A 20,511-nucleotide genomic window follows, 5' to 3' on the forward strand; every position below is an offset into this window, starting at 1 on the left:
GGATAGCGCCGAGAAGAAATAAAGGAGTAGAGGGAGCACCAGCATCTTGGACCTCGTCCCAATGAGATCGGGGCAGCGAACTTCAAAAAGTCAGGGAGCAACAGATGGATCCCACTGCCCTATAAAAAAGTAACACACTTGATACCACTTTTTACACATGCAAGATACATTCATTAAAATAACTCCTTGAATATTTTTGCCCATACCAATAACATAAACTCATAAAAATAGACTTAGCTTTTATTATAAAGAATAGACTGCTGAAGCAGATTCCTTATATAGGAACAAAGACAACTACATGGCAAACAATTAGGTTTTTCTATTTTTAAACCTGCGAAGGTGCTTCTAATAAGAACTTTTCTAATAATGTTTACTTTTTTGTTTGATTTGTAGATTTTTTTAAAGGAAATTTAAACGTAACAACAAGCAGTCCAAAAGAAAATTAACTGGTGTATATGTGTGCAGTCACCAATTTTAAACTAGTAGCAGTGTACTGTTCTCCAAGTACAATGATGCAGAATCTGCAACAGTAAGCTGCCATGTTTGTAAATTGTCAATGTAGATATGAACACTGTCTCCAATTTCAACCGCATGCAAGCTGTGGAAGTTGAGGTTTCTGCTGAATTGTGCTACATTTCAGCTCTTAGAAGTTGAAGTAGGTGGATGGTGCGCATTTGCTTCCCCCATTCCAGCAATTCTGTGAGGATATTATTTATTGGCTCCACTGGACAATTTCTTTTTTGATGTTGCACACGCTTTGCAACAACTTTCTTTCCCCCAGAGAGGAATGAAAAACAAAAACAAATCACAGATTTTTCATTGCTTGTGGCTCCTCTTCTTTCTCCACCAGATCAAAATCTTTCTTCTCACTAGGCGCTTGCTTGTCTCCTGATACCATTCTTAAATTCCCTTTTACATTAAAAAAAAATATATATATCACAATCCTCTTCTAGAAAAGGCAGGAATGAGTTGTCCCACTGATATCAGATAAGTGCTAATCCCAAATTAATTCAAAGGGTGGGTACTTCATCTCAATGAAGGAGACTATGATTTCAACCAATCAGAATTCTTTCTTGCCTGTCTCATGTTAGCGGTATTGTTATCGCAATATTTTCGCACAATCACAAAACATAAAAACAAAGTATAGAATGTTCATTAAGAAACAGGAAGAAAAGCTCTTGAAGCAATCACCAATAAAAAGGAGTCTTTCTTGAAACAATCTAGAATAAAAAGAAGTCGTTCATACAAAACACATCTCTCCCTAATTCACGGCATTATTACAGAAGTCTTGCAATGCTTTTACGGAACTGCAAAGGTTAAAACCGAGGCCTTTTCCCTCACATAACCACTCAATGGAAGCATTTCATTTCACCCACTCAGTGAAACCTTAGGTCCAAACTTAAAAACAAATGGCCTGATATTTAGCTCAACTATTTTGTATTTTCTGCGGTTTTGTGGACCTTTTGCAAAACTGAAACCGGAAGTAAAACCCCATTGCAGTTCCCACAAAGGCATGTCGCACAGTAACAAGAAACCATTGCAAAATCAATGAAAGGGAACAAAAATAAGACAAATATTTTGACCATTGAACTACACCATTGTATATTAACTGTATTCTAAAAAGAAAACATCACAAGTCTTCATAAATAACATTACAATTTAACTTTAGTAAGAGTAACCATATTACTACTCAAATCAGACCATAAGAGATAGAATTTTTTAATAAAAAAAAGGTCATGACAAACATCATTCTTTCGAAATTCACTTTAATTTACAAGCTATGAATATGTCTCTTCCAGATATATCGTTACCGAAGGTAAGTAACTTGTACATCTGATAGACACTTCTAGTTGCAGATTCCTTACCTTAGACTAGATACCTAAGCAATGCCATCCACGGAGGTGGACTGCGAACCAAGATCATACTAGAAAGTCCTGTAGGACCGGATGACCAGAGTAGCTGTCCCGACGGACCTGACTGTCCAGGCAGTAATGTTTAGAAAACGTGTGCAAGGATGCCCACGTAGCTGCCTGACAGATATCCAGGACAGGAACTCCGTGTGCTCACACAGTGGAAGCAGCAGTTGCTCTGGTGGAATGAGCACACAAGCTCTAAGGGGGTAGCTTCTTGGCCAGAGCATAGCACATCTTGATGCAAAGAAGTACCCATCGAGAGATGGTACATTTGTGCACGCTTTCCCTTTCTTCGCACCCACATAACCAACAAAGAGTTGATCATCCACCCAGAATTCTTTAGTACAATTTAGACAGAACGCCAATGCTCTTTTTGGGTCCAGACAGTGGAGCACCTCCTCCTCTTGAGAAGGATATGGAGACGTGTAAAAAGTAGGCAAGGTGATGGACTGGCCTACATGAAAAGGTGTGACCTAGGAAGGAAGGAAACCTTAGTGCGCAACACCACTTGTCAAGGTGCACAGACAACTATGGGGGCTTTGAAGAAAATGCCTAAAGCTCACTCATTCTGCAAGCAGAAGTGATGGCAACAACAAAAAAACAGTCTTGAAATTAAGGAGCCATAATAGACAATTGTGCATCAGTTCAAATGTAGTACACATTAAGAAAGTAAGGACAAGATTGAGGTCCCACTGAGGCATTATATATGGAGTGGGATGAAACAAATGGGTGAGACCTTTAAGGAATCGATTGACAATAGGAGACTTAAAGAGTGAAGGCTGATCAGGTAACGTGCTGAAAGATACCTTGTGCCATCTCTGGATGGAGACACCATTTGTGATTGGCTAAGCATAGACGGCTGAGTTTGTCTGCTCTTGCGTTGAGAGAGCCCGCCAGGTGTTGAAGCACCAGGGTAATGTCCTGATGTTCCAGCCATGTCCAGAAACGTAGTGCTTCCTGACAAAGGGTCCAGGACCCTACTCCCCCCTTTTTGTTGCAGTGCCACATGGCGGAAGTGTTGTCCGTGAACACTTGCACTACTTTCCCTTTGAGAGAGCGAAGACATGCAAGCCTGATCGCCTAGAGCTCCCAAAGATTGACATGGAGCCCAGACTCCGCCGGAGACCAGAGGCCTCTGATCTCTGCCTTTCTCATGTGGCCACCCCATCCCAGAAGTGACACATCTGTCACTATTGATAGATCTGGCTGGGGAAGGGACAGGATCTTTCGTAGACACAATGCAGATTTGAAAGCCACCACTACAGGTCTTTCACACTCCCCTCTAAGATCTGGACAATGTAGAAGAGATTTCCCTGATGCTGCACCCACTGGAACTTCCAAGTCCCACTGCAGAGTCCGCATATGCCACCTGGCATGTGTCACTAGAAGGATGCAGGAGGCCATGAGGCTCCGCAGCCTCAGAGTCCGTCTCCCTGAAACCCAAGACAGAGGCTGAAAGATTGGAATCATACCCTGAATATCTTGGACTCGCTTTTCGGGAGGCTAGGCCCGAAACTGCAGTGTCCAGAACTGATTCAGATGAAAGGGAGCTTCTGAAAGGGAGTCAAGTGTGACTTCGGCACATTTATAGTGAACCAAAACGTGTGCAGGAGGTTCACCGAAGTCTGAAGGGGGAGACTACTTTCTGGGCTGAGTCCGTCTTCAACAGCCAGTCATTGAGGTAGGGGAAGACTGAACTCCCCAACCTGCGCAGATAAGCTGCAACCACCGCCATCACTTTTGTGTAAGGCCAAAGGGAAGCATGGTAAATTGAAAGTGCTTGTGACCTACCACGAATCGTAGGTAATGTCTGTGGGCAGGCAGGATAGTAATGTGGAAATAAGCATCCTGCAAGTCCAACGCTACCATCCAGTCTCCTGGGTCCAAGGCAGACAGGACCTAAGCTAGGGTGAGCATTTTGAATTATTTCTTCTTGAGAAAGAGATTGAGGTCCCGAAGGTCTAGGATGTGACGTAAGCCCTTGTCTTTTTTTGGGCACCAGAAAGTAGCAGGAATAATAACCACGACCTACGTCTGGTGCAGGGACCTTCTCTATGGCTCCCTTGGCCAAGAGAGCCGCTGCTTCCTGGCAGAGAAGTGCCAAATGATCCTCCAGAATATGGCTGATTGATGGAGGTATGACTGGTGGGGTAGATTCGAAGGGGAGGGAGTAGCCCCTTCGAATGATCTGCAAAACCCACCTGTCTGTAGTGATGGATTCCCAGTGGGGCAGGTGATGGCGAATCCTGCCGCCAACTGGACCGGAGTGAGGGGACCGGACTAGGAGGGTTTGGAGGTTGCAGCGGGGGTAAGTGTGGACTGGGCAGACCTCTGGTTCCCTGTCCCATGCCCCCATGGGATTCCGCATCCCCAGCCACGCAGCGGCTTAAAAGCATGGGTGGCACAGTGGCTGGGATAGGGACGCAACAGTGAGCCCCTTCCGTGGCCATGAAAGAGGCGAAAGGCAGACTGTTGGGGGCGAGGGGCAGTGGAAAGGCCGAGGAACCGAGCCATAGCCCGGGAGTCCTTGAACCTCTTCAAAGCAGATTCCGCCTTGTCTCCTAAGAGACGGGAACAATCAAAGGGCATGTCCATAAGAGTCTGTTGGACATCCCCCCAAAAAACAGATTTACGCAACCAGGCATGGTGCCTCAAGTTGCAACAGATCTACCTAGAGAGTCGGTCATGTCCAGCCCACATCTGATCGTGAACTTTACCACATCTCTCCCATCGGTGACAGCTTGGGAGACAATAGCAAGGGCCTCCTCCGGTATCTGCGGCAGAACCTGCGGGACCGTATCCCACAGAGAGTGGGTATGGCGGCCCAAAAAGCATGCAGTGTTCACAGACCTCAACGAGAGACTGGAGGAAGAAAACTTCTTCCCAAATTGTTCCAGACTTTTAGACTCCCTATCAGGGGGTGCGGAAGGGAATACGCCAGAGGAAGAGGATGTCTGGAGGACTAGGCTCTCGAACATGAGGTGTTGGGACAGGAATTTAGGGCGGTTCGGGGCAGGCCGATGGCAGCGTGCGATAATCTTGTTCACAGGAGCCTCTGTGTTGGGTCTGGACCAAGTACCCAATAGGACATCGGTGAGGACTTAATTGAATGGCAGAAGAGGCTCACATGTGGAAGCCCCTGGCTAAAGCACTGCCGTCAGGAGATTTGATCTGACCTGAACAGTAGGCAGCTCAAGGCCAAGGACCTCAGCCACCCTACTGACCATCATAGAATAAGTTGCTCCCTCTGTCGTAGCCACGGTAGGAGGAGATATCATGCCAGCATCTGGAGAGGTGTCCAGGCCACTGGCCTTGCCCAACTCCTGTGCCCAGTCCAAATTAGGGTCATCATGGTACTCATAAGGGTCCAGGGACCTCTCCAATCCTTCCCCGAGTTCGTACCCATAAGGAAAAGAGTCAGAATCCGACCAGGGGTGAATAGGCCCCATCAAAGATGGAGTTGGCCGATGCCAGTCTGACTCAGAGTCGTCGGGGATGAGGATCGGGTTGACGTTGATGGTGGGCACCACCGACGTCAGGAACATCAACAACCAAACCGGTGCCGGGAAAGGTCTCAATGGTACGACCTGCGCTGGTGTAGATCCAAGAGCGGATCCGGAGGCGACCTCGGTGGCCGAAACCACCGGCGCGGAACCCGAAGGTCCCCCTACCAAACCCCTTGGGACCGAAAGCACTGTATCAGGGGTTGGCCTGCCCAAAAATAAGGCGCATGGCCTCACAGAATTCTAAGGTAAGGAATCTGCAACTAGAAGTCTCTATTAGATACACAGAGCCATACTCTTGTACAAAATTGTTATTGAAGAAGACAGTACAGTACCACACCTTAATATGCCAGGTCATCACCTTCCATACATATCTAACCAGACCAAAGTGACTGACACTACAACTAATGTATAATGTTCCTTTAACCTTTAGGTTGAATAGGTGCTAAAATCCAAGAGCAGTGTGCAGGGTTACCTACAGTGGTATGTATGGGCTAGAAACTATGGTGAAAGAAGCGTCTAATCAAGAAATTTTAGCTCAACAACTACGGAAAATTAGTAAAGGTGACATATACAAAATAAAGTGATTTTAGGCACTAACATCCGACACTGTTATGCTCGATTGTTATTTCCAGGTTAGTCAAACACATATACATTAACAGATGACTTCAGAATGCTAGAGTGCTGAAAACCTTTACAATAATATATTTCTCTGACACATACTACAACAATGTGGACTGAAGGACGCCTCAGAACTGTCCGCTGGTTTTTAGAAATTCATACATTTGTCTAAACATGTTTTTAACTAAATTTCAGAACTGAATTTTGCTTCTCAAGGCTGTAATGCCCTGAACCAGACTATGGACTTTCCACTTTGTTAGAAACATGGTACCAGGATACTAAACATTTTTGACTGCTTCTGATGCACACCCTTAGTGTTAACTAAGATCATACTCAGTGCTAATACCTTTTACTGGTGCATTACGATAGACTATGTGGGTAGTAATGTGTGACAAGAATATTTAGACACATCTGTTATATTGCTTTCTGTTGTAGTGGGGATATGTTTTGTTTTTTGTGACTTGGTGTTTTTGTATTATTTTGACGTACTTTGGTTACTGTAGAGTGCCTTGTAATGTCTTTGTTATGATATTTAGCTTTGCGTTTTATTGTGTTGCTTTGTAATGACTCAGTCAACAAATGCTACTACATTTCTAACCAAAAACAACATATTACTTCAAGCATCCGGTGACAAACAATAAGGCACCCAAGTACAATCTTTTGGGCACATTTAGAAATATGTGGTCAAATCATCATGTGTGATGCAATTGTATCTCAACAGTGGCACAGGCATGCCAAATCACTGCACAGTGTCTCATTACCACAAGCACAAGGTTTGTGGGAAGAAATTTGCAAAAATGTGCATTATGTCTCTTTTTTCACAGTACAACACTAATCAAGAGGTAAAGACAAGATGAAACATGGTGGTATGCTGTAAATGATGAACCGATGAAGACACATTCATAAAAAAGGGACCTTTATGCCTTATCTGGTTGCAGTGTGCCTCACTTACAACAATGTAAAAGAATCTGCTTCTACTGCTCTCAATGTACTATATTTATGAACCACTGAACACTTAAGTTAGATCTTTGCACAACAACCAATATTTCTTCCATTGGGGACCGCACTGCATCCAAGAGTTAAGGGCCTTACAAGCCATTGGTTGACCTAACAGTGATGCACCACCACTGCATAAAAGATGGATTCTGTATTACCCATCAGTCATCGCAGCAGCATGTGGTCACTGACTTACTGCCAACTTACATGTTGCCTCTGTGTCCCCCAAGATGCTGCTATCTTCACACAACCACCCAATGAAGACAGACTATCACAAGGTGAGATTAAAATCCTTACAGAGACTAAGATTCCAGCTTCTGTGTGGAGATCCTGCACAGTGATAATTCATTTCTTATTTAGCACCATCCTTAGAACATTGCATGTGCCTTCGCACCCCACTCCCCCCAACCCAAGATGCCTTTGTGAGGAAGGGAGGGACAGATGGTCAGCAGCCCAAGCAGTGCCAGTAATCAACACCCAACTCCTTCCCAAGCATCCCCACAGTCCCTCCTAGACCACTGCTCTTCCCTGTGTGCTATAGTGGAAATTATCTCCAGGTAAGGAGGCCGGCTAGCTCCTAATCTGGGCTAATGACAAATCCGGGCTAACAGTAAGTGAAGAGTAGACCTTCTCATCCAGAATATCAAAGAAATTTTAGAGCAAAAGAGAATGAGCAGCATGTAGCAATGAAATCAAATGCAGCGATAAGACAGTGCATGATGAATCCATTTAGGACAAGTGCATTAGTAAAGGACTTCGCAACCCTTGAAATATTAATGAGCTGTGGAACCTCAAGACCTCTCTAACCACACATTGTGCCCACACGAGTGATTTGTCAGCAAGATGGCAATCAATATATGTTAATTATATTCATAACATTAATTTCCATCACTCAGGATGTAGAGACATAAGTTCCAATCAGTAAGAAATTACAATACGAATAGGGAAGTCCCAGTGATGGCACTTCTTCCAAGACTCCTAGTGCACTTCAAAGGGATTCAATGTAATCAGAGTTTAGATGGAGGCTTGTCAGATAACAGCTTCTCCAGAGCCTTTGCATTGTCTCCTTCTGGGGCAGGAGGCCAGTTTGCATGGTCTGTGGAAAAGATCAAAAGAAAAGTATTAATAATTAAAGAGAATTTATGACAAATCTCAAACATAATGGTCTCTTAGTGCATCGAGATCAGGGCACAATGTCTCCATTAAAGGCAGCTTTAAGTTCCTTTTTAAAGTGCTCCAGAAGCAGGACCTTAGCAAATTGGTGTACAAGCTCCAAAGTTGTCATGGAGATCATATCTCGCCAGTGTCGTGGGTTTACATATTTGTGGATCTCAAATTTGGCATCTAAACAAAGCATATGGATGGATGAAGTACAAGTTTTTCTAATTTCTTTCAACTTTATCTATCTAGATTTAGATAGAAAACACTGGGGAAAATTCATTACAAGACAAGACCAACCAAATGTACAGCCCAACCATACACAGAAACACATCCATAGTAGCAGAGTTGGCATCTACTCAGCCACATCATTAACATTACCATCAGATAGCTGCAAGCGAACAAAAAATATTTAAACCAATTCTCTTGTGCTAGGATAACCTTCTCCACAGTCACTGTTCACCATAAGACTATGAATTCAAACCATATAGATGTGATTCTGGTTTGTATTTAAAAAAAACAAAAAAAAAAACAAGTGGGGTGCATACCTCACTCTCTCCAAGATGAAAGCCACTGCTCACATTTTCAGGCACTACTAGGTAATCAACTTAACCCGTCATCTAAATGAAATTACTTAGTCTATGCTAAAAGTATCCTTGTTTACAGCCCCAATTCTTGTTTAGGAAAAACACCAGAGTTCACTTAGTTCAACACAATAGATTATGATTATTCTAATTATTATACTGTACATGAAAATAAATTCTATGCTTTGAGACAGACACTAAGGTCACAAAAGACTTCTTTTATTGCTATCTTTGTTGGACCTGGAAAAGAAAATATGATGTTTGGCATTTAAAATAGACTTCCCTATTGGCTATTTCAGCAAGCATATCTTTTTTGTAATCTAGTTTACCCAAAGCTGTTTTATTCTTGGAGGATCATATAGGAGATTGATCTGCTATAATGTTTTTTAAACTGGTAACAACTCCCTAGCAAGTCACAAGATAGTCAGAGTAATACTAGTATGAGAATGACGAATCTCACTGGCTAAGGCGGCCAGTAATACTATGTCACATTCCACTTCCAGATTAGACCTTCAGATAGTAGGGCTCTTAGTCACCAGGTATGAGAAGACCATGTCCATCAGATTATGGTCTGAAAAGCCTGTGAAGATCTATGGTGCAAATGACTGCACCCAACTCTAATAAGAGTAGTATAGTATATGATTATTCAGAACTATCAAAGTGCACAGGAGGGTTAACTCACTTAGTGGTTTTCTAATGATGTCATTAATACATTTGAGAACATCCATGCTGAATAACCGGTAGCCATTTTGTATGTCCATGTTAAACTATTGTACTTGAGTTCTATCCCTTCCAATGTATCCAGCCTTGTTTCCATGTCTAGCACTAGGAAGCAGTGGTTCTCACTTAAGCTGGCACGACATCTCTGTTGCACCTCTTTTCAAGGCTCTTTTTTGTTCTTTTCATGAGAAACCCAGGCACCTGTTGTACGGCTATCTAATCTTTTGGTTTCTGTCACGTGTATGCTGCTTCAAATGCGTATATGAAGGAAAAGTTGGGGAAATTTGGAGAGCAGTTAGCATGATTGCTTGCTGAAGTAAAGCTCTGTCTCGTCGAGTTGCGGTAATAATTTATTTTGTTTTAGACTTCAAGTGGATTGTGAGCAATATTTTACTATCAGGAGTAGAACTGTTTGATCACAGAATGTTTTCGCTGCCAAAAACACCAGCATGAAAAGAAAAAAAAAAACACAGTAACCATTAACTATTGTCGATTTGACAACAGCCATTGGGGATAATCTATTAAGGTCCATAACAGTTGCAATGTTAAATTCCCGTCATACCATATAATCCTGCCCATAGAGCACTACCAGACACATACGACTTAAAAGAAATCTGCATTATCTACAAAGAACAACGATTTCCCTTTCAATACCACAATTAGGTACCAGATAGCTGTGTTAATTATGACTACCATGTGACAATGGAGCAGTTTTAGGACCCTAGCGTATCCAAGTGGGTGAGGAGGAACCCACTTGTTGCCCCCATCTCTGAGAACATGTCCTGTGATCTTTAACTATCAAATGCATTTTCTGCAGCATAAGCAGTTTATCGACACCTGCTACTGCCCAGCTGCAGGTTTTTTCTTTTTTTACCTTGGAATACCTGAGACTAAATCCAGAACATTTTGGTGAGCAGTACACTTGTGCGCCGGTAGGTGGCATTTTTTGGCTCCGCATAGTGATGTGCACTGTGCCTATATAGGCGCCACCCCAGTGCGCTGATTTCAGTTTCTTTTCACAACTTTCCACTCCAGAAGCACAGAGCCCCGAAGAAGACTGAACACTGGTGCATTAAACTAGGGCCCTTAAAAGGGAAGCGGTTTTAAACTCCAAAATCCTTTCGCACAGCACGGAGGATGTGTGGGTCGGTAAGGAATCTGCGGCTAGTCTCTCTACCAGATAGGGCGTTAGTAACTTGTTCATCTGATAGAGATTTCTAGGAGCAGATTCCTTACCTTAGAATAGATAAGCAATACCTCCCCAGAGGTGGGGCTGCGATACAGATTAGACTAAAAATTCCTATAGGACCGAACAGGCAAAGTGACAGTCACTCTGGACCAAACAGTCCAGGCAGCAGTGCTTTGTAAATATAAGCACGGAGCCACATATTACTGGCTGACAGACATCCACGACAGTAACTCCGCAAGCTAATGCAGAGGTTCAAGTCTTGACTGGTGGAATGAATTTGCAAGCCTTCAAGAGGTTTCTTTTTGCCCAGTGCGTAGTAGATCTTCATGCAGAGCACTATCCATCGTGAGATGGTCAGTTTCTGCACCGCCTTACCTTTCTTTGCTCAGACGTACTCCACGAAGCGTTGATCATTCACCCAAAACCTTTTGTGCGGTAGAGGTAGAGCGACTACGCTCTTTTGGATACAGCCTTCTTTAGGAGTGAAGCGGAGCGCAAAATGTAGGCCAAGTGATGAATTGGCCTGCGTGAAAGGGAGGTACCACCTTCGGTATAAAGGATGCTCTAGTCCAAAGAACCAGTTTGTCTGGGTCGATGTTAAAGGTACAGAGGATGCGCTGACAGTGTCTAACTCACTGACCCTTCAGGCAGATGTTATCGTCACTAGGAAGGCAGTTTTTATAGTGAGACTCATGAGTGGGCAGCTATGTAGTGGCTTGAAGGGAACACACATCAAAAATGTGAGAACTAGGATGAGGTCCCACTGTGACATAATGAAAGATGCTGGTGGGAACATATGTAGGAGACATTTCAGAAACCTATGTACAATAGGGGATTTACAGAGATGGCAGAAAGATAACCTTTTAATGTGCCTAGAAGAACCCTGATGGGCTAAGTGGACTAAGGTAAGAATAAACAAAAGAACAAGGGAAATGGATGCAGCTAGATGGACAACATGTTTATCTGTACACCATGCCCTGAACTTGCTCCACTGCCAGGCATACTCTGTCGTGGTGAAGGGATTCCTGGCTGTCAGGATAACAGTGCAGACTTTGGGTGGAAAGTCAAAAGCTGTCAACTGTCGCCGCTCAATCTCCATGCATGAAGGCGAAGAGTTTTCAGATCTGGGTGCAGAATCCTGCCCTGTTGCTGTGACCGAAGATCTTCCCAAAGAGGCAGCCTGATCGGAGGACTCATGCTCACACTCAACAGCTTAGGATACCAGACTCTCAGTGCCCAATCTGGAGCCACAAGAATGACTTGAGCAAGGTCACTCCTGGTCTTCTTGAGAACTCTGGGCAGCAGTGGATGTGGCTGAAAGGTGTGTAGGAGGCCGGAGCTCCACTCGAGACAAAAAAAACAAGTTACCTACCTTCCATAACACCTTATCTGGTAGAGACATTCTAGTTGCAGATTCTCTACCTTAGGATTTCTCCCAGACTTCAGCCTGAATCCGAATTTTTTTCGTGAACAGTACCCCTGCACGCCTTTAGGTGGTGTCAGTCAGCTCCTCGTCCATCAGTGTCATGCCTGGGGCGAGCCCACATTCAACAGCCAGTCATCGAGGTAGGGGAACACTGAAAACCTTGACCTGCGCAGACAAGCAGCGGCCACCGCCATCACTTTGGTGAACACCCGAGGGGAGCTGGTAGGCCAAAGGGGAGCACTGTAAACTGAAAATGCTTGTGGCCTACCGTGCACTGCAAGTAACATCTGTGGGCAGGCAGGACAGGAAATAGGCGTCCTACAAGTCCAACGATACCATCCTGTCTCCTAAGTCCAGGGCAGATCGAACCTGCGCCAGAGTGAGCATTTTGAACTTCTCCTTCATGAGGCAGAGATTGAGGGGCTGTTGTCCTTTTTGGGCACCAGAAAGTAGTGGCAATTACAACCTCAACCTACTTCTCGCACAGGGACACACTTTATGGCTCCCTTGCCCAAAAAGAGCAGTAACCTCCCCGTGGAGAAGTGCCAAGTAATCCTCTGTCATCAGATTGTAGGATGGTGGCATAGATTGCGGAGTAGTCTTGAAGGGGAGGTGTAGGAAGCTGGCCTGGTGTGTGGTGGGTACCTAAGGTATTCACATCTTATACCAGGTCCAGGTATCCCATATTAGTGTAGTGTAGGCAGTGTCTAGAAGCCAGGCTCTCTAGAGGTAACTCTGGATGAGCAGCCAAGGCTTATCTAGGAGACATACAAAGCTCAAGCAATACCACTGTAGTCACACAGCACTTACACACATGAAAGGAAACACTCGGTTAAAAAAAAAAAAAAAAAAAAAAAAGGAACTTTCTTTTAGTGACAATACCAAAGAGAACTAGAAAGGTAACCCTCCAATAGGAGGTAAGTAACACAGTAGATATGTACACTAGTAATCAGCAATAGGCATAGAAAGTGATAAAAAACAGTGCAAATGCAAGTAGACAATAGTGACCCTGGGCGGGAGGGGGGCAAACCATATACTAAAAAAATGGAATGCGAACACAGGACCCCCACCTAGGTAAGTGGAATGTGTAGAGGGGAGCTGTGGGTATTAGGAAACCCCAAAGATAAGTATCACAGTGCCCTCTAGCGACCAGGAGGAAAGGAGTAAATTACTAGATTTTCCCCAGACCACCCAAAAGGAAGACAATGCAAAACCCAGTCAAGACTGCAAGAAACCAGCGGTGGATTCCTGAAGAGGAAGACCTGTGGAATAAGGGGACCTAGTCCAGAAGTCACAAAGGAGTCCAGGGGGGAGTAGGAGCTGCTACCCACCCAGCTATGGATACAAGAGTTAGTCGATGGTAGGACAAAGACAGTCAGGAATGCAGCCCTGGTGCAGGTGAAAAGTTCCTGGAAGATGCAGTCTACGTCCCACGCCAGATGGACGGTTGCAGTCAGTCAGTGGCATGGAAAAGCCACCAACAAGCCCTAGTAAAGGCAGAAGTCGCGGTGAAGCAAAAGTGGAGCTGCCGGGGACCAACAAGGTCCAGGTGGACTCAACCCACGGGGGGAGGTCCAAGGGGGACCCTCAGCAAGGCAGAGAGTGCAAAGAAGAAGATGCAGCCCTACACAGGAGACCCACTGGATGAGGAACCAGGAGTTACAGAGGAGCCCACGCAGCACTACTGGAGGAGGGTCCCACCCCCCAGGAGAAGCACGCAGAGGGCTGTGTGTCACAGGAAGGAGTGCTGGGGCTACATGTAGCCTGAAGATCCCATGGAGGAGATGCAAACAAGCCTTGGCAGCTGCAAGAGATGCAGTGCACGGGGTACTGTCCTACATGGGAAGGCAAGGACTTACTTCCACCAAAGTTGGATAGCTGGCAGAGAGGACCAAGAGGACTACTCCGGACCACCACCTGTGATGCAGGATCCATGCAGCTCAGGATGAGGAGATATCCACGCAGCTGGTCGTCGTTGCAGTTGGTACCTGCGGATACAGGGGAGTGACTCCTTCACTCCAAGGGAGATTCCTTCTTCCTTCTCATGCAGACTGAGGACTTGTCACCCTCAGAGGATGCACAACCGGGGAAATGTTGCAGAAGCTGGAAGAATCAGTGGAAACAATGTTGCAAGCAGAGTCTTTATCATGGCTCAAGATTGACTGTTCCTGGAGGGTCCAGTTGCAGTTTCAGTGGCTAGAAGTCGGAAGTAGAAGTTGCAGAGGAGTCCTGCTGGAATCTTGCAAGCCGAATCTGAGGACCCACCCAAGAGAGAGAGACCCTAAATAGCCCTGAAAGGGGGACTGGTCACATAGCTAGGTGACCACCTATCAGGAGGGGGCTCTGATGTCACCTGGCTGACCTGGCCACTCAGATGCTCCCAGAGGTCCCTGCCAACCTTGGATTCAAGATAGCAGAACCCAGAGACGCTCTGGAGGAGCTCTGGGAACCACCCCAGGGGTGGTGATGGACAGGGGAGTGGTCACTCCCCTTTCCATTGTCCAGTTTCGCACCAGAGCATGGACTGGAGGTCCCTGAACCGGTGTAGACTGGTTTATGAACAGAGGGCACCAAATGTGCCCTTCAAAGCATACCAGTGGCTTGGGGAGGCTACCCCTCCCAAGATATGTAACACCTACTTCCAAAGGTAGAGGGTGTTACCCCCTTCTCCCAAAGGAAATCCTTTGTTCTGCCTTCCCAGGCTTGAGCTGTTCAAGCAGCAGGAGAGCAGAAACCTGTCTGAGGGGTGGCAGCAGCTTGGGCTGCCCGGAAAACCCTAGGAGGCTGAATCATACTTCCAATACTGGCAACAGTATTGGGGTATGATTCCGACATGTTTGATATCAAACATGTCTAGGTTCGGAGTTACCATTAAGTAGCTGGACATAGGTAGTGACCTATGTCTAGTACGTGCATAAAATGGCGTCCCCGCACTCGAAGTCCATGAAAATAGAATTGGGGTTCGTGGGGGCACCTCTGCTAGTGCAGGGGTGCCCTCACACAGCTATTTGCACCCTGCCCTTTGGGCTAGGAGGGCCTGCCACAGGGGTGACTTACAGTGACCTGGTGCAGTGAAAAAGGGTGCATGCATCCTTTCATGCAGGCTGCAATGGCAGGCCTGCGGAACACTTTGCATGGGCTCCCCAAGTGTGGCATAATACATGCTGCAGCCCATGGGGATCCCCTGGTACCCCAATGCCCTGGGTACCATATACTAGGGACTTTTATCGGGGCACCAGTATGCCAAATGTGGGGTGAAAATAACTGAGTTACCAAGTTAGAAGGGAGAGAGCATAATCACTGGGGTCCTGGTTAACAGGATCCCAATGTACACAGTCGAATACACTGACAACAACAGAAAATGGGGGTAACCATGCCAAGAAAGATGGTACTTTCCTATAGGAGGGAGTAGCCCCTTCAAGCTACTTGTAAAATCCACCTGTCTGATGTGACAGACTGCCAGCGGGGCAAGTGATGGCGAACACTGCCACAGTCTGGTCCCTGGTGGGGAAGCGTCAGACTTTGAAGGCTGCTTGGGCGGGGAGGTTGGGCTGGCTGGACCGCAGGCTCCCTCATCCACAAGGACATTGGATCCCACGTCCCCAGCCACGCAGAGATTGGGTAGCATGTATGACATGGGGCTGAAAGAGGACGGACGTGGCGGGATACCCCTTCCGTTGCCACAAAAGGGGCGTAAAGCAGACTGAGGGGGCGAGGGGCATCTGCGAGGCCCAAGGATCTGGCCACAGCCCAGGACTCCTTAAAGCACTTGAACGCAGAGTCTGTATTTGTCTCCAAAGAGACGGATACCATCAAAGGGCATGTCCATAAGAGCGGTTTGGACATTCCCCAAAAAGCCAGACATCCTCGGCCAAGCGTGGCGCCTTAAGGCCACTGTAAATGCAACTGATCTGCCTATCGTATGTGGGTCGTATCTAGCCCACATCGTATTGTGAACTTAGCTGCGTCTTTCCTGTCAGCAACAGCTTGGGAGAGAATGGCCTGGGCCTCCTCCGGGACCTGTGGCAGCACTTGCGCAACCGTGTCCCATGAGGTATGGGTGTAATGGCCCAAAAGGCATGCGGTGTTCACTGACCGCAATGCCAGGCTGGAGGAAGAAAACATCTTCCCAAGTTGATCCAGCCTCTTGGTTTGCCTATCTGGGGGTGCAGAAGGGAATGCACCTGGGGACGTGGAGGCCTAGTTAACCAAGCTCTCAGTGGTTGGGTATTGAGTCAGGAACACAGGATCATTTGGAGCTGGTCTATGGCGGCAAGACATTGTCCTGTTCACAAGAGCCCCTGTGCTGGGTTTGGACCAAGTCCCCGGCAGGACATCCGGGAGGGCTTCATTAACGGGCAAGAGGGGTTCAGAAGAAGCAGCCCCAGGATGAAGCACCTCTGTCAGGAGGTTAGTCCTGACTGCCACTGTAGGCAGCTCAAGGCCCAACACCTCGGCCGCTCTCCTTATCACCATGGAGTAGGATGCTCCCTCCTCCCTAGCCATGGTACAGGGAGAATAATCTTCCAAATGGATTACAAATCAAATAGATCACAAATCATCAAGTCCCAAATCAAAATAGATCTCAGGTCGTGGATTGCGTATTCATCCAAATAAATCATGAATCAGATATATCACAAATCCGAAGTCAGATAGATCTCAGGTCCAAATCAGATAGGTCAGGTCTAGGTCAGGTCAACACGTGTTTCATCCGGGGTGTCCCCCTTGACTTCCTCAGGACCTCCTACAATAGTATCAGCTACCATTAATAATCACTAAACTCAATGATAATGTCAATGACAAAATTACTCAAAGTATTAGTCATAGTGTCATATTCTTATCTCCAATCCTGGGAACCATGCAAGTGATCTTTTTTTTATAACATCTGATATTATCTTCCACATGATATAACAATACCACATTTTGACAAATACACCGTGGACAAAATCACGCTGTGCATATGTAACATATTACTTATATTCCCTGATATCCTGCATGCATCTAGTATTATGTATTATAACAAAAGGGTGCCATAGTCTCCAAATGTTTTAACCCAAATAGTCCGTGTGAATTAGTAGGTGCGCGTAATTGATATCCCCAAAGCTTTGAATATCTAATTTACCTTGTACGCTACTCTAGTTCTAGTTTGCCTTCATACATCCAATCCTTTGAATATATATGCTGAGAACATGTAAATAAATCCAATAATTAAAAATCTGTAAACCACCTGTCTACTCCAATCTTTTTTTTTACTCGTATATATCAGTACCACTCACCAATTGTTTACTATCGTTTCGTGCGGGCAATTAGTTCCCCCTGGTCCGCGTGCGATTCAAAATCTAAAACAATATGAGGGATTTCATGAATTCCCTTCCACTCCTATCTAGCTGTTAAGTCTTTGTAATCTATTGACTATATTCTTTCTTACCGTTATTCAGCTATTCTGGTCGCGAGTACGCCGACCTCTATGTCCAACCCGATTTGCGTTAGACGTTCGTTTAAGAACCCGCGGTCTTCTTCATTGTAATCGAAGAAGGACCATTTCAATGACTTCGCATGAAATAGGCAACATAAAAAAAGGACTTCTCGCGCACTAATATTATAGATATAGAAGTCAAACTTAACTGTAAATTTCTTTACTTTTCTTTGTGATTTTATAAACTCGTAATTATCGACCCCAATTATTACTGTTGGGTAAATCCTTCTGAATTAATTCTTATTATATAAATTTGTTTTCCTTACATATAGTACTATCCTAGTTGGTGCTACCACTAATCTTAATATATCTCATAACCAATATATATATGTGAGATAGAGTATCCATTCCCATTATTTATTTCATATTTATAAAATCATCTTAGTGCCCATATACTTGCACCCCTAATATATTAAACATTTAATTGAAAAAATGGCACTTATAATATAAGATCACTAGGAATATCATTTAGTTGTTCCTCATCTCTAGTTAGGCCAAAAGGGGCATATTTTCTAAATCTCCTGACTAATAGTATTTAATCTCCTAAAAAGTATTCCATCTCATGGTCAGTATTTAGTCCTGATTCGACCGCCCCTAATTTCATAATCCATGTGGATTCTCTTCTCCGCAGGGCTAATTCTCTATTCCCGCCCCTAGGATGCTTACCACAGTGTTCAAATCCCAAAAATTTAAATTCTTTATGTGTTCCTTGCAAGCCACACAACTTCATATGTGATGCTATAGGGTATCTCTCATCCTCTTGTCTAATTGCTCTCCAATGCTCAGCAATTCTTGTCTTCAGATGGCGTATCGTGCTGCCTATATAAATTTTCTCACATTTACATATAATCATATATATCACATAAGTGGTGTTGCAATCTATATGTGATTGAATCTCAACCTTGCGTCCGCTCCTGTCTTGGAAATCTTTTTTTAGCTTGACACGCCCATTTACACATTGCGCATGAGCCACATCTAAAGAAACCCAAATTATGCCCCTGTAGCCAATCCGGCTTTTTTGTTTCAGACAAATAACTAGGGCTCAAGATACTGTTAAGAGTATTTCCTCTCCTAAATACAACATCTGGTTTCTTACCAATGAACTTATTTAATGTCCCATCTTGCATTAATATTGACCAATGTTTTTTCATGATTTTTATTAGTTTCTTAGAAACCTCTGTATAATCCAAGGTAATCCTCACCTTTTGTGTACTAGTTACATCTCCTTTTGTATTTTTCTTAGTTGTTGGTAACAATGTTTCTGAACGTGTTGTCTTTAAACTTTTCTCTTTTGATTTCTGTATATTGGCTCTCGAGTAACCTCTAACTAGAAATCTTTTTCCTATATCTTCTATAGCCTCATAAAAATCCGAATGTCTACTACAATTCCTTCTGGCTCTGACCATTTCGCCTGATGGTATGGCCTCTATCTGCCTAATCGGATGAGCACTCGTTGCATGTAATAAAGTGTTACAGGATGTTGGCTTGCGGTATAATTTGCTCTCTATCTTATTATCTTCTATGAATAATTCTACATCTAAGAACTCTATACTGGTCTTACTATATTTATATGTGAATTGAATATTAGCATTATTTTTGTTAAGATAATCACAAAATTCTTCCAATGCCTTCTCATCTCCTGTCCATAATAAGAAACAGTCATCAATATATCGCAATAAACCAGTCTTTCTTAAACAAAAAATAATTATGATGTAGAATTATTCATAGAAGATAGTAAGATAGAGAGCAAATTATACCGCAAGCCAACATCCTGTAACACTTTATTACATGCAACAAGTGCTCATCCGATTAGGCAGATAGAGGCCATACCATCAGGCGAAATGGTCAGAGCCAGAAGGAATTGTAGTAGACATTCGGATTTTTATGAGGCTATAGAAGATATAGGAAAAAGATTTCTAGTTAGAGGTTACTCGAGAGCCAATATACAGAAATCAAAAGAGAAAAGTTTAAAGACAACACGTTCAGAAACATTGTTACCAACAACTAAGAAAAATACAAAAGGAGATGTAACTAGTACACAAAAGGTGAGGATTACCTTGGATTATACAGAGGTTTCTAAGAAACTAATAAAAATCATGAAAAAACATTGGTCAATATTAATGCAAATGGGACATTAAATAAGTTCATTGGTAAGAAACCAGATGTTGTATTTAGGAGAGGAAATACTCTTAACAGTATCTTGAGCCCTAGTTATTTGTCTGAAACAAAAAAGCCGGATTGGCTACAGGGGCATAATTTGGGTTTCTTTAGATGTGGCTCATGCACAATGTGTAAATGGGCGTGTCAAGCTAAAAAAGATTTCCAAGACAGGAGCGGACGCAAGGTTGAGATTCAATCACATATAGATTGCAACACCACTTATGTGATATATATGATTATATGTAAATGTGAGAAAATTTATATAGGCAGCACGATACGCCATCTGAAGACAAGAATTGCTGAGCATTGGAGAGCAATTAGACAAGAGGATGAGAGATACCCTATAGCATCACATATGAAGTTGTGTGGCTTGCAAGGAACACATAAAGAATTTAAATTTTTGGGATTTGAACACTGTGGTAAGCATCCTAGGGGCGGGAATAGAGAATTAGCCCTGCGGAGAAGAGAATCCACATGGATTATGAAATTAGGGGCGGTCGAATCAGGACTAAATACTGACCTTGAGATGGAATACTTTTTAGGAGATTAAATACTATTAGTCAGGAGATTTAGAAAATATGCCCCTTTTGGCCTAACTAGAGATGAGGAACAACTAAATGATATTCCTAGTGATCTTATATTATAAGTGCCATTTTTTCAATTAAATGTTTAATATATTAGGGGTGCAAGTATATGGGCACTAAGATGATTTTATAAATATGAAATAAATAATGGGAATGGATACTCTATCTCACATACATATAT

General features: G+C 44.0%; 1 protein-coding gene across 1 annotated transcript in view; it reads right to left on the reverse strand.

Annotated features, from left to right (window-relative positions):
• Nucleotides 1-224: 224 nt before the first annotated feature.
• LOC138286616 (peroxisomal trans-2-enoyl-CoA reductase-like) overlaps nt 225-20,511 on the reverse strand; it is a 168,671-nt gene continuing 148,384 nt past the window's right edge. The window contains exon 8 of the mRNA XM_069227046.1: nt 225-8,129. Coding sequence (XP_069083147.1) covers nt 8,041-8,129 — 89 coding nt within the window. The 3' untranslated portion in view covers nt 225-8,040. The remainder of the gene's footprint in view (nt 8,130-20,511) is intronic.

Source organism: Pleurodeles waltl, chromosome 3_2 (genome assembly GCF_031143425.1).
Source record: "Pleurodeles waltl isolate 20211129_DDA chromosome 3_2, aPleWal1.hap1.20221129, whole genome shotgun sequence".
NCBI lineage: Eukaryota > Metazoa > Chordata > Amphibia > Caudata > Salamandridae > Pleurodeles > Pleurodeles waltl.